Raw genomic sequence first — 14671 nt, forward strand, 5'->3', positions numbered from 1 at the left:
GATCAGCAGTTTAGCCACAATATTCTGCACTAGCTGGAACTTCCAGATCAGGCGTGTTGGTAGCCCCACATAAAGTGCATTGCAGTAATCAAGCCTTGAGGTTACCAATGTAAGAATTGCTTTGGCCAAAAATGGTTGGAGCAGCAGCCATACCTGCTAAAATGCACTCTTAAACACTGAGGCTGCTAGTGTTACTTGGCAACAAATTTAATTTCTATTTACACATTGATTCTTGTACTGTGTCTAATCCAGGAAGTCTGGATTACAGCTAGTTGTGCAGTGAACATGGTATACAATCTTTCATAATTTATTACTCACCCTTCTGCTAATATTTACTCATGCCTCAACCTTGAATCATCTGCAGAAGTGAGAGAATCTTTTTGGTCCCACAAGTGTGTTCACTATTTAAAAGTGCATTGCTTTTTAAAAATCTCAGTTTTGACTGTGGTAAAACTGCCAAATTTTCTTAATATAGTATAGCAATTGAGAATTCCTCTTTTATCTGCTGTCGTTACTCAATATGGTGCCAGAGTTAGGTTTCAGAGTTGCAAAAAAAAAAAAAAAAGTATCACTGATTTTTACACAGCTTGGAATGTCAGTATGGATTTCCTAGTGCTTCTTTTCTAGGGGGAAAAAGTGCTGGTACTTAAAAGATGGAAGTGGGGGCACAGGCAAGGGGAGGGGGCAGTGTATGAGGGAGGGACATAGCCTGATGCAAAGTTTGGGTGGTGGAGGCGAGTTACCTGCTTGATGCTTCCTTGCCCACCCACCTACCAGGGTGCCTGTCACCCAGATGAGGAGGTCTCCCCCGCAGGAGCACCATCACCACCAATGCTTACCTTCTGGCAGCTGCTTTGGTGTGGGAAGCGTCTTTCCTGCCAGTGGGGCTCCTCCCCTGTTCTGCACTCTTGCTTTCTCTCTTTCCTGCGTCTGTCCCCAAGCTGCCATGCAAGGAAAAAGAGGGAGGGCGCAGGATGGGCAGCTTTGTCAGTGTGTGTGTGTGTGTGTGTGTGTGTGTGCATTGCCTGCAGGCTATGGGAGGAGGAGGACACTTTCCTGAGTCCTTCCTGTGTTCTTCTCTGGGGCGGCGGCGGCACGGAAGCCTCTGACTTGCCCAGGCTGCATCTGAGCCTTCATTTTATTGTAGCTGCAAGGAGAAGCCCCAAGTTCACTCACTGCCACCACTTTGTGTGGTGCCTGGGAGAGGATGAGTCTGATGTGGCCATCTTGTATATGAGTGCCATTCTAAGGTGGGAGCTGATCTATTTGGTGGAGCATTGAACTGCCATTGTATAGCTCCTTCTTGGTCTGACCAGAAGAAGATTCACGAAACGGATTGAAATCCATGTGTCTCGGAGTTCAGTTGGGATCACACTAGCACACATATACACAAAGGGTGTTGCTCTCATGGACTTATTTCAGAACTGTTTGGCTTTGAGACACTGAGTTGTGCATGTTGTTATTTTGGCACTGTATGTATTATTTAAGATTTCATGTAATAGACAGTATGGAAATGCTCTACATTATTGTTAACTGTTTTTGTGAACTACATACAGAGTTGTCTAGTTTGTGATTTATGTCTCTGTGTTCCTTGGGTGTGACATTTATGCACAACTCTCTGAAGTTCCTGTCACAGCATTTCGATTTGGTTGATGTCTGGACTTTGACTGGGCCATTGCAATCCCCTGATTCTCCCCCCACCCCCAGCCGTTCTGTTGTAGATTTGTTGGTGTACTTGGGATTGTTGTCCTGTTGCACAACCCAATTTCAATCAAGCTTCAGCTGTCAGGCAGATGGCCTCACATTTGACTGTAGTATACTTTGATATACACAAGAATTCATGGTCAACTCAATGACTGCAAGGTTCCCAGGTCCTGTGGCTGCAAAACAAGCCCAAATTATCACCCCTCCACCACCATGCTTGGTAGTTGGTATGAGGTGTTTGTGCTGATATGCTATGTTTGGTTTTTGCCAAATGTGGTGCTGTACATTATGTCCAAACATCTCCACTTTGGTCTTGTCTGTCCAAAGGACATTGTTCTAGAAGTCTTATGGTTGTTAAGATGCAACTTTGCAAACCTAAACCAGGCTGCCATGTTCTTTTTAGAGAGAAGAGGGTTTCTCCTGGCAACCCTTTCAAACAACCATATTTGTTCTGTCTTTTTCTAATTTTACTGTCTTGAACTTTAACATTTAACATGCCAACTGAGTTCTGTACAGCCTGAGATGTAACTCTTGGGCTTTTTGCAATTTCTTTGACCGTTGCAAATTCACCTTGGGGTGAATTTGCTGGGACGTCCACTCCTGGGAAAATTGACAACTGTCTTGAATCTTTTTCACTTTTGAATAATCTTTCTCACTCTAAAGTGATTGACTTAAAATTGGTGGTGATGGCCTTATAAACCTTCCCAGTTGTATGGGCAGCATTGCTGATGTCTTTCGTCCTTAGCGTTGTGTTAAAACACACCTGAATGCTCCAGACCAGCAAACTGCTAAAACTTTGGATTTTATAGAGGTGGGCACACTTGCTGATGATCAATTAAGCAAGGGCATTTGATTACCAGCACCAGTCTACTACTTATCCTCTTAATTTCTATGGAAGCAGTAACCGTATACTTAGTTTTTCACACATGGCTTCTTCATTTTGGCTTTGTTTTTGTTAAATAAGTCATGACACAGTGTAACAAGTCATCTTGCTAAGGAACAGATGATTGTTTACTGTATTTTTCTGTGTATAAAACATGTATAAGATGACCCCTAATTTTTTGAACCCAAAATTAGGAAAACAGTATTTTTTGTGGAAGTCACCCAAAGAGGGAAGTTAGCCAAAGTTGTTGACATTTGGGGGCAAGATCACCCTTGAGTTGTTTACCTTTTTTAAAACTTTAGAAAGGGAGGGGGATAGACAAGAACACCCCAGTTCTAGAGGTGAAAACAAATCCCTACGCAGACTATCTTGCCTATAATCTCCCCACACCAATAAACCTATTCCATTTTCAGCACTTGGACCAATATGGTCATCATTGAAGGATCCAAGGGAGTTTATACCAGTCAAATCTACATCTGAAGGCAAGATTAAGGTTTATCATGCTGTTATCTCTGTGTTTCATTGCCCATACTAGTTTTATGCACCCAGAAATTCATGAATGGTTTATATACCACCCTGTACCCAGAGGTCTCATTACAATTGTCACAACATTGTCCATACAATTAGCATTCAGTCTTGCAGTTGGATGAAAGCCCCATAGAAACGTCCTGCTGTAGGTCAGTCCAGGCCTGGACATCTTGCCAAGTACTGGTTGTCATTATGTACTTTCTTGCTTGCTCTTGCTAGGCTGATTTATTCTTGCTGTTGAGCTCTGTCTTGTTTGCTCATTTGAGTAAACTTCATGCAGACTCCCAAATAAAACTCACTGACCCAGCTACCAGCCTTGGGATCTCACCCAGGTGGACTGCTGATCAGAACTCATGATGACTGTGTTCTTTTGTACCGGTTCTTTTGTGATTTGCAAAGCACCATGCACACTGATGCTGTATAAAATAAGAATATTAGCATTCCAAATAAGTAGCCCCTCATAGGATGATGCTTGGTTTTTCCCCTCTTTGATGTATTTCTAACACCCTCATATTTGCTTAAGATTCTTCTAAGCTACAAAGCAAAGTTAGCACTGTGACAATGTTAGTAACAACCCTAATTGAAAAAAATCTGTCCCTTTGCCAGACCTTATGAGAACTCCATGGTGTGTGGCTTTTATTTCTCAATTACCGGTATATTGCATGAAACTTCCTTAATCAACTAAATCAAAATGATTTCTACGTATGTAAGACTGGAAATTACACTCAGACTGTAATTTCTTCAAATCTTTAATCTTTTCACTTTAACTACTTAAAGTGAAAGAAAAACATACTTTTCTTTTAAGCAAATGGGTGTGGTTCTAAGTTTCTGTTGTACGTACTTCTATGGTAGTAATTTGGTAATCTCTGTGTAATTTACTATGCATTCTAATTTATTGTTGGAATGGGGTCTATCTTGTTCAATCTTTTTCCTTAGGGATACAATGATCAGCAATCATGGGGGCATCTAATGTGGCTAGCATATTTTAACATATTGAGCTATGCAGAGTCTATAAAAGATTGGGAGAAGATTTTGCTTTACTTCAAGGAGCATTTGGGAGAGAGAGTGAGTGCCATTCATTTCTTGGAGTATGGTGCTTAATCATTTTATGTTGGTGAGAGTTTGAAGGGCTTCCTTACCTGGAGTCAACAGACTCTGTTTACAATGAAACCTGGGCAGCTCCTTTCCCATGTTCTGCTGTTGTGCAAGGTAAGGAGCAGAGGCAGGAGTGGAAACTGCCCAGAGTGGTTGGGACAAGGAATCAAATGGGTGTACAAGAAATAAATTATTATTATTAGTAGTAGTAGTAGTATTACTCCTCCTCCTCCTCTTCATATTCTGTTTAGTCTGAAAGTTTACGAAAGGTTTTATGCTTTCAAACCATAGATGACAACTTTTATGAGCCGGGCTATGGAATCTGGTCCTCCAGATGTTGTTGGGCTGTTGTACCCATCATCTGTGCCCATTAGTTACGCTTACTTAGCTTATGGTAGTTGAAGTCTGAATATTAGGAGGGCAGTGGGTTCTCTATCCTTGTTTTACAACAGATTTTGGCTGCTGTAGAACAGTGAATCTTGAGTGTTAACATAATAAATGGCTATTAGGTCTACATTTTTGAGTCATGTGTTTTCCAAAGCTTGCTATTGTGTGTGTTAGGAGGTTACCTGGCCTTTTGTCCTAAGTGATTCACCAATTCCCTCAAACCTCTTGAGACTTGGTTGAATACTTACTTATCAAACCTTTATTAGGCATTGTGCAAATAAAACCATAAAAGAGGAAATAACATATAAAAGCTTTGAAATATATATAAAAGGCAGCAGTTGGCTACATACATATATATATATATACATATAAAATCAGTGGTTTTCGTTGTTAACCTGCTCCTTGGAGGACTGCTACCAAAAACTCGGCTACCCCCGCCGTTACCCTTTGGTCGACGTCGGATAGGCAGAATCCCACACATTCACCTTGCTGGGGTTCCAGACCACCCAAAAGAGGGGACAGCACGCGTTGACGTGGGATACTGTACAATGGGCAATGAAAGAGAAAATGCTCTACGGTGTCTGGGACATTCATAGAACATCTGCAGAATCTCTTGTTTCTAGGAATGTTTTGATATCTTCCTCTGACAAATGCTGAGGGAAAAACATTCAAACGGGCCAGCATAAAAGCCCTACGTTGGGCTGGGATTATTAATTTAGTGACGTAATTGGCTCTGCTATCTAAGATATTTAAATCATAGAATATGGGGGAGCAAATTTTGTTTACAGCTGCCATAATATTTTGTCTCTCGACATCCTTTAGTCTAGTTTGGATATTATGGAAAATGTATTGCTCATTAGAATTGTACAGGGGCTCCAGCTCGACGCCTAAAGATTCAATCTTTTTTTCGAGGTACTGATACCATCTTGATTTATAGGAGTCTTTGAGCAAATCAGCGAGCAGACTTGATGGAGGGCAGCGAAAATGGCAGCGTAACCAGTACTTTATTGAGGTGGACCATGCCCAATATTCCATTGTGTGTATGCCTATTTCTGCACACATTGTTTCATATTTGATCACAGCTGGGAGTCCAAGAATACGTCTCAGAAAGCTGGAGTGAATCTTTTTTAAATCACTATTATATGCATGGACCCATAGCGGGATTCCATAGAATATCTGGGATTGCACTTTTGTTTGAAATATCTGATTGGCCGCAGGAATAAATTGATTACCTTTCTGATAATAAAAACGGGCAACTGCTGATGAGGTACACTTTGCCTGTTTTATGGCATTTGCGCGATGATTTGCCCACCCTAAATTGCTCTGGAATAAGATTCCCAGGTACCTATAGATTTTCACTTGTTGGATTTCTTGCCCTCTTATTTTCCATTTCTCTAATTTCCAACCATTCGAGAAGACCAAAATTTTTGTCTTCTCATAATTTATAGAGAGTTTGTTACATTCGCAGTAAAGGATCAGAGAAGATATAAGACGTTTCAGACCCAAGCTCGTTAATGATAATAGGACAGCATCGTCTGCGTATAATAAGAGAGGAACTGGTTTCTGATTAAGTTTAGGGGCATGTGATTCTATTTTTTGGAGGTGATCTGGCAAGTCTGATAAAAATAAATTAAATAGAAAGGGAGCGAGAATACACCCTTGTTTTACCCCTTTCGAGTTTGGGATGTCAGATGAAAGGTGACCTTTGGTGTTAAGTTTAACTTGACAGGTATTGGAAGAGTATAGATTTTGTATTAGAATCAATAAGCGCTGATCAATTTTTAATTTTGCGAGTTTCCTCCACAGCTTTGGGCGGTCAATTGAGTCGAATGCACCACGAAAGTCTACAAAAGCAGCATATATCTTAGATTGCCTTTGGGATCTATATTTTTCAACCAAATGCATAAGTATAAGGCAGTGGTCTAATGTAGAGCAACCTTTGGAGAAACCTATTTGTTCTTTCCCTGGTAAATTTAGATTTTTCATCCAGGTAAGAAGTTTAGATAAAAGGTGCTTAGCGTAGATTTTCCCTATCACTGATAATAGGCTTATCGGTCTGTAATTCCTTGGTTCTTTTGGGTCGCCATTTTTAAAGATTGGGATAATTATTGATCTTAACCATATCTCAGGTATGATCCCATATTTATCTATGAGAGTAAACAATTGAGCTAAGGGTTCTGCCCACCAATCTATATAGGTCTTGAATAATTCTATTGGTAGACCGTCTGGCCCGGGAGATTTCCCCGATTTGAAATTTTTAACTATCTCTCTAATTTCCTCTTCTTCTACCCTTGGCCACTCCTGGAGTTTATTGATTTTATTTTTAGTGGTCTCATTTCCTTTGAGTTCACTGTGTAGATTGTTAAATACAGATGTGAAGTATTGGGACCATTTGGATTCTGCAATTGGTGGTAGAGTTAGTTGGTTTTCGGCTTTCAATCCTCCGTACACCAGGTTCCAGAACGCTTTGTTGTTTTTACTCTGAATTGAGTCGAGTAATTGTAGCCATTTTTGGGTTGCATATTTCTGTTTCTTTTCGGCCAGAATGTAATGGTATTGTCTTTTTTCATCAAGATAAGAGGGCTCTAGTTTAGCGCGATTACTTTTAAATGTTTGACGCAGCTTTCTTTTTAGCTGGAAACATTCATCATCAAACCAAGGGCTAGCGCTATGTTTAAGTACCCAAACTTTAGGTGGAGTACTAAGCTCTACGAACATTTGGAAGATTTCATTATAAATTTTCGGAATATCACTGTAGGGATTAGTGGTCTTTAAGTTGGATAATACTTGTTTTCTCAGGTTGGCTGTAAGTTTTTGCCCCACTGCTGCACTCGTTTCCTGGGACCATTTTAATTGGGTCATTTGTTTGTATTGAGAGGGTTCTATGATATTGTACTTGGTTATTTTGGTTTCGTCCTTTAAGTTAATAGACAACAATAATGGCTGATGGTCGCTTTCAGTACGCGTTCCAATTTTGAGGTCCATGATTGAATTTATAATATTATAAGGGACAAGAATATAGTCGATGACACTACATCCTCGGGGGGAGAAGTATGTAAATTCCCCGCTTCTATCGCCTTTTGTTGAACCGTTCACAATCTGCAAATTAAAGTTGTTACATAATTCAAGTAGGCGTAAGCCTTCGTTGTTTACAACCCTATCTCTGGAGAATCGTCCTATTTTCAGGGCATGTGCGATATCATTATCAGTATTCCAATTTAGTTTGCTACATAGTTGTTCATTGTTGGTTCCCACTCTGGCATTAAAATCACCTGCTATTATCAGTGAGGCATTTGGGTATTTATCGGTCAAATTTTCTATATAAAAGGTTAGTTGTGACCAATTTTCACTGCTGCTGTTGTTTTTGGTTGGGGGGATATAGACATTTACGAGTAGCAAAGTATCGTCTTTTTGGGTTAAAAGTAGAGCTTGTGCAAGTGGTAAGCATTTTTCTAGCTGCTTGATTTCAAACCCTAAGTTGTCTTTGATCATGCAACAGAACCCTTGGTTGAATACAACCCTATGTATTTCATTAAAGTCATTCTCAGAGTAGCTGCATTAAAATTAATGGACCTCAGTTAGTCATGTCCATTACTTTCAACGAGCCTGTTCCCAGTAGAACTAACATTGAATGCAACCCACATACTTTATTTTACTGAAGGGTGATGTCTTTCTCAAATGGGTTGCCTCTGGATAGATATGGGATGTACATATTCTTAGTGTTATTTGGGTGGATATAAGATTTTAGGGAAAACAAAGAGCTATTAGCATTCTTCATGTTATAATTGCTAAACATCATATATAATTCCACTGGAGTTTTCTGGGAAACAGTGAAATATGGCTAAAAGGTATTTAGTATTTTAGAAAGTGACTGCAAAATTATTGTAGTCATAGCAGGCATGCACATATTGTAGAGCATAATTGCTGATTATCATAGTAAGAAAAACTTGTATCTCATTTTTTCCCTAGGCTATGGATAAAATAGCTTTCACTATATTTGCTGTTTCTCTGTCTTAATAATGTGATACTCTAGAACTTGGTGATCCAAATTCAATCTTTAGTATACGGACAGGGGTCTATATTGATTATAATACACACAGAAAGGGAAATTCTCCAGAGCTGTGGGCAGAGGTAATGAGTGAGGTTTCTGAACTGGTAACTGGCAGAGGGGCCAGTGGAGGACAGAGGCAGGGTAACAATAGAGTAAAAATAAAAGGCCATTCTAAGGATGCAGCTAAGTGCAGATGGCTGAGTATTTGATGGCCAGGAACAACTAGGTTCTGAAATAAGGAGCAATGTTGTAACTGGGAGCAGGAAGAAAGCTGAATATTGTATTTCTTTAATATTTTGTGCTTGCTGCCCTGGGCATATTTCATAGCATTTGGAAACCGTTTTTGTCTTGATTATATTTACATGACTACTGCATTTATAAAGACATTCTCTTTTTCTGTATATCAGTAAATTATATGCTAGTAAGTAAATACCTCAAATCCAAACTCTTCTTCTTCTTCTTCTTCTTAATACCTGTATACCTGCTTGTCTTAATGTGCCACTCTTTACTCCCCAGGCATCTATTAGCAAGTTAAAGGTGATTGAACCATGGCTCAGTTTCCAACACCTTTTGCTGGTAAGTATTAGCCCCCCCCCCAATGCTTCTTGTCCATGCTTGCTTTCCAGCTTCATGAGGAAAATATAGTTGGGCTTGAACACACTAATAAACTTAGTGTGTAGTTGCAGTTGTTGAAAAAAAGCACCCTACTGCTTATATGTGTTGAGTGTTGTTGGGTGGCTGTTGAAAGTGGGGGAGGCTGATGCAGGGCATGGCTGAAGGTAAAGGCAGCAAGAGGTTGTTGCTCAAATATAACCTGTGCCCAGGGGTCTGATAAGATTGTGTCATACGATTTAGGTGGGGATTTATGCCTAAAATTAGTTGGGGGCCCACCTGCTGATCCTAATCTTCTACCTTTGCTGGAGATTCACACATTTTGACTGGCCTTGGTAGCCAGTTACTTTTTCCAATAGATGGAGAGCAGGCTTTTTGCTTCTGGTTCAACAGAGGCTACAGTAAGTGTCTATTTGTTTTGTACCTGCTGCTGACTAGAGGGATGTTACAGGGTAGAGGATGTGTGCATTGTAACAACTTCTTCCCACCAACCCATACAGTGAGGCTGCATCTTAGCATAAGATACATCCTGATGCCATTTTAAATGACTAAACCACTATCTTCTTGTAATACAAGAATCTTTTTACTGTTTTGATCACCAGAATGATATTTATGGTTGCCAATGGGTTCTGGCAACTGTATTCATAGATTCTAGATCTTCAGCAGCAAGCTGTAGCTGTGTTGCTAGCAGCCTGTGTTACCAGCTTGCTGTATGCACAGCAAGGATATATGCTTATTGGTCTCCTCTATAACAGTTGCTGAGCTTTCCTTCCTTCAGCATCCCATGAGGCAATGGGAGTTGTTTCAGCCACTGTGGTGGAGGGCTTTTTTTTTGCAAGTCTAGCAGTGTTTAGATTCTTCATAGCACATTGAGAAAATAGCTGATGCTGTCATTATTTGTAAAGCCTATTTTTCCTGACAATATCTCAATCTCTTGCTTTTGAATTAGGCAACCTGGACATCTGGGCTGTAACTGTGGAAGAGAGAGCTAAACATGATCAACAGTTCCACAGTTTGAAACCAATATCTGGATTTATCACTGGTAATGCCATAGCTGTCATGTGTAATTTCCATTGCAATAATATGCACCATCATGCAATTTAAGGTTTTCCTTGGGCTGCCCCAGATCAAGCATCCAAGAGGCAACTTAGCAATGCTACTTGTTCTCTAAGACTGCAAGGAGAAGCAAAGGAAGTACCAGTACTTTAAAAATATATGTTTGTAAATGTATGGCCAAATTGAAGTTAGGAAAAATACAAAACTCATTGCTGTGCGATTTCTGTGATTCTGATCATATGTATAGTTAGCTCATAGGTTGTCTCCTATTTTTCATACTGGAATCTATAAGTTCTAGAATAATTATAATATTATTAAATAAAAAAGAAGCAGACGCTCTTGTGCATGGGGGGGGGGGAAATGTCTTTGATTCTTGTCTGTCAAATTTGCCTCTTGCATGGTCCTCCATAAGCGGCAGGAAGGAGGAGCAGATGTAGTATGAAAGTGAGGCAGTTTGCTAATATAAAAATGATGGTTGGTGCCTCCAAACATTTGGTTCTGCAAGATCCACCACAACTTCCCTTGGCCCTATCAGCCACTGTTTCTTCTATTTGCTGCACCCCAGCTTACTAGTCACAGTAGTAAAATTCAGAGGTCGTGTACCTCTTAATTCTGTATACAGGGATAAACCAAAGAGGAATAATGTTGTCTTCATGTTGTGCTTGAGGGTCATCTAGTCCAACCCTCTGCAATTCAGGAATCTCAACTAAAGCATCCATGACAAATGGCCATCCAATCTCTGCTTAAAAACTCCCAGTGAAGGAGAGTCTACCACTATCCGAGGAAGTCTGTGTCATTGTTGAACAGTTCTTAACCATCAGGGAGTTTTTCTTTATGTTTAGTCTCAATCTTCTTTCTTGTATGCATTCATAATTTTATACACTTTTACTATATTTCCTCTTTACTCACATCCCCCTCCCAAGCTAAATAACCCCAAATGGTTTAATCTTTCCTTATAGGGAAGTCGCTCAAGCCCCCTTGATCATTTTGATTGCCTTTTACTAGAAGGAATGGAGGTTTGGATCAGACTTACAGAGTGACCATAGCTGGTTAAATCTTATCGCCCAAAATGTAACAAGTTGGCAGTTTTGCCTCATTTCTGTGCTGCTGTGTCTTCTAGCCACACATTTTTGAATGAAAAGAACATTAACGCATATCCAAGTTTTATGAGAAATCGTCATTCATATGTTTTAAGAACAGTTTCTGTGGAGAAAGTGTTTGCTTTCTCATTTTCACAAGGCACATAATTCTAATAAAGGAAGAGTTGCTGCAGTGGAGAGAGAGCAGGAACCATATGTTTCCCTTTTATCTAAGCTGATGTTAATGCAATGTGAATTTCCTGGTAACTAAAGGATGTTTCAGTTTGTAGTAATGTGCAGTTCAGAATTTGTTCACGTCCCCTTTAACACATTTCAGTATAGTATCTCAGTATTTGTTTAATAAAATGTAGTCTTTGGTGGCTGTAATGTGGATTTTAAAAAACTAGTGTAGCATTGTAGCTAAGGGGCTTGCTTGTGGACTTGGAAGTGCCCAGTTCAAATAACACCCTCTTTATTTGTTTATAATTTTTGTATCTCAGAGGAGTTCACATAAATAAAGATGAGATATAGGCCTGTCCTTCAACCTTACAAACTAAAAACACAAAGCATGCAAGGGAAGGGAAGTAGAGGTAAAAGAATATTGGTTTGACATTGCCAGGAATAAAGAGCTATAATCAGACAACTACATCCAGTTGAGCCACAGTGTTCTTCCCTTGCTGTTGGTTTTGCTTGGACAACAGAGGTGCTGCTGATAATCCAGCCATTGTTCCTCTTGTTAAGGCTGAGGCCAGAGAGTTCTTCCCTTCAGTCCTGCAATCCCAGGGCAATTGGTAGTTGGAACCAAGTTTTCTTTCTGGCACGGAGGAGGTAAGCAGGCACCATACAGCTGGTCTTTCTCTGACTGATGGGTGCGGCCAGACTGAACTTGACATAGGGTTCTTTCTGAAGGTAGAGGCTCCTTCAAGGCAAAAGGGAGTAGATTGCTTAATGGCGTAATCTCCCCTGTCTCCAGTTTATATAATACTGATCTACCATACATGCTTGGTAAAAGGCAGGGGCTTCTATTAGCCCCAGCCAGAATAACCCTGGGTCAAGGATGATTGGAGTCAATCAAGCGACAAACAGAGGGCTACAAGTTCCCCATCCCTGGTGTGAGGATAACTGGCAATATACTGAACACCCTAAAAGTGCAACATAGAAATTTTATTTATTGTACATTGGTTCTCTTATCATTCTTAAGACATTCCATTTGAAATACTTCCTCCTTTCTGACAGGTGATCAAGCCAGAAACTTTTTTTTCCAGTCTGGGTTACCTCAACCAGTTTTAGCACAGATATGGTAAGTGTAAATTTCAGGAGTTCATTTCAGACAAAAATTGCACAAGCAATATATTAACTTTCTACAGTTAAATTTCATCTATTTTATTCAAAGTGCACTTTTCAAGACAAGGACTTTTATCAAAATGGCTCTCATTGAGGCCTTTGTGAAACCATTTTTTTAACACTCCAAAGAACTAATAGAAATGAAGAAATGAAATAAGTGGTAAACATGAATACACCAGTTGAGAAACTGCATTCTGATATCTTTGTGTAGGCAGCCTTAAATTAACCACCTGAAATACTTGCTGAATAAGTAGAAGCATGATTCTAAAATTAGAAGCTGAAAGAAATTCTATATATGGGAGTTTTTTTATTGTCTAGAGAAGAGCAACAAGTCACCTAAAGCATAAGCTCTGACCTGCAAACTGCCTTTATTTACTGAATTTTAGGATTTCTGTGTAATTGCCTTTTAAATATGCATATCTGTTAAAGCCTTAATAAATTTCTGTGTTGGCACATAACTTATTTGCTAAGGACTGCTATGTCACAAAAGTCTCCTTGTTTTAAATCAAAGATACTGCAAACAAATTTCACAGCCATGGTGATGTGAAAGGTGGTTGTGCTTTAAGATGGAATAAACAATATATATTTGCATTTGTACAGACTTGTAGAATGTATGTTGATATTCTTAAATTCTTGTAAAATGTGTAGAACTAACAAACAGTATAGCATCTATTGCTTGAATACTTCTTTTACTGGCCTCTTACAGTATTTGTCGTTGGCAAGCCAATAATCCATTAAGAAGTGTCTTAGGTAGGCTTTCAAATCAAACTGTAATGGTTCTGAAGACAGTAACTGCATTTAAGTAGGTATAATCTGGATTACTGGATTTTTGCTTTACTAGGATAATTGTACTCCCTGAAAACCACTTGTTGGGTGTATCCTTCCCTCTGGTGAGCATTCATAATTCACAAAAGTTCCACGTACTTTCAGTAGTGCTGTTTGAGACCAAGCAGGTTATATTTTCCTGAGTAGCTAATGAATTGATAACAAAAACTTCAAATGAAAGCAAAGGTTTTATTTAATCATAGTAAACAAGGTGGTAATTTATGGCACTTGCAGTTTGAAATGAGACACGTCTCTCAATGTGCTACATTTCAAACACTGAAAATGGTAGATACAAGACATCACTAGAGCAGAGTTCATAAAGTAATAAATATGTTACTGGATTTATTGCCATAGATTGCTGAGGTTTTCCATGACCATTTCTCTAGACTGTGGCTATGATCTGTCTTTGTGAAAATGTTACCTGGGAAGGAGCAAAAAATGCTGATAGTAGCATGAAGAAGCATAGCCAGAAATTAGGCCATTTGCTCTGAGCCCATTCACTCGTTACATTCCAGAGACACAGCTCAACCCAGTATGTGTATTGGCCTTTTCTACGCTCATCCTCTTCACCATCAGGAAAGTAGTGGGTATCACTTGGTCTGTACCGTGTCTTGTTTTAACTTGGCATCTCTTTGACATCTCTGTCTGTCCTTGGAGACAAGGGGTGCCTCAATTAGGGGTTTCCAAGTAGTTTTCTGAGCACTCTTTGTATTGATGAAAGACCATTTACATTATAACTCAATTACACACAGGTCTTACTATCCAAACATAACAAGTCCCCAGGAAATTGATTGTTAGATGAGTGTTCACATAATGAGCTGATGATTTCAATTATTTCCTATGGAAACATTTCTTTTTTCCCAAATAAATTTTTACTAGTTTTCTAATATTACCCCAATATTACCCCAGTTGTACAATTTATACAAATACAAATAAATTCCAAATACATTCTAATTATCCTATGGAAACATTTCCAATCCATGATTTGTCCAATCTCCCTCCCTCCCTGGTTTCCACCCCAAACTGCTGCAGCCAACTAGCAGAATACAAAGGAAAAGCAGTTCCCAGTCCAATCTTTCCTGCTCTGATTTCTCATATCTCCCCCTT

General features: G+C 39.4%; 1 protein-coding gene across 3 annotated transcripts in view; it reads left to right on the top strand.

The window, feature by feature from the left end:
* Positions 1–14671, top strand: part of ITSN1 (intersectin 1) — an 86482-nt gene that overhangs the window by 10918 nt on the left and 60893 nt on the right. For all 3 annotated transcript variants that reach the window (XM_082220484.1, XM_082220485.1, XM_082220486.1), the window contains exons 2-4: positions 9165–9224; positions 10210–10302; positions 12632–12695. In XM_082220484.1, coding sequence (XP_082076610.1) covers positions 9197–9224; positions 10210–10302; positions 12632–12695 — 185 coding nt within the window. In that variant the 5' untranslated portion in view covers positions 9165–9196. The remainder of the gene's footprint in view (positions 1–9164; positions 9225–10209; positions 10303–12631; positions 12696–14671) is intronic.

Source organism: Podarcis vaucheri, assembly GCF_965113315.1.
Source record: "Podarcis vaucheri genome assembly, chromosome: 4".
Classification (NCBI taxonomy): Eukaryota; Metazoa; Chordata; class Lepidosauria; order Squamata; family Lacertidae; genus Podarcis; species Podarcis vaucheri.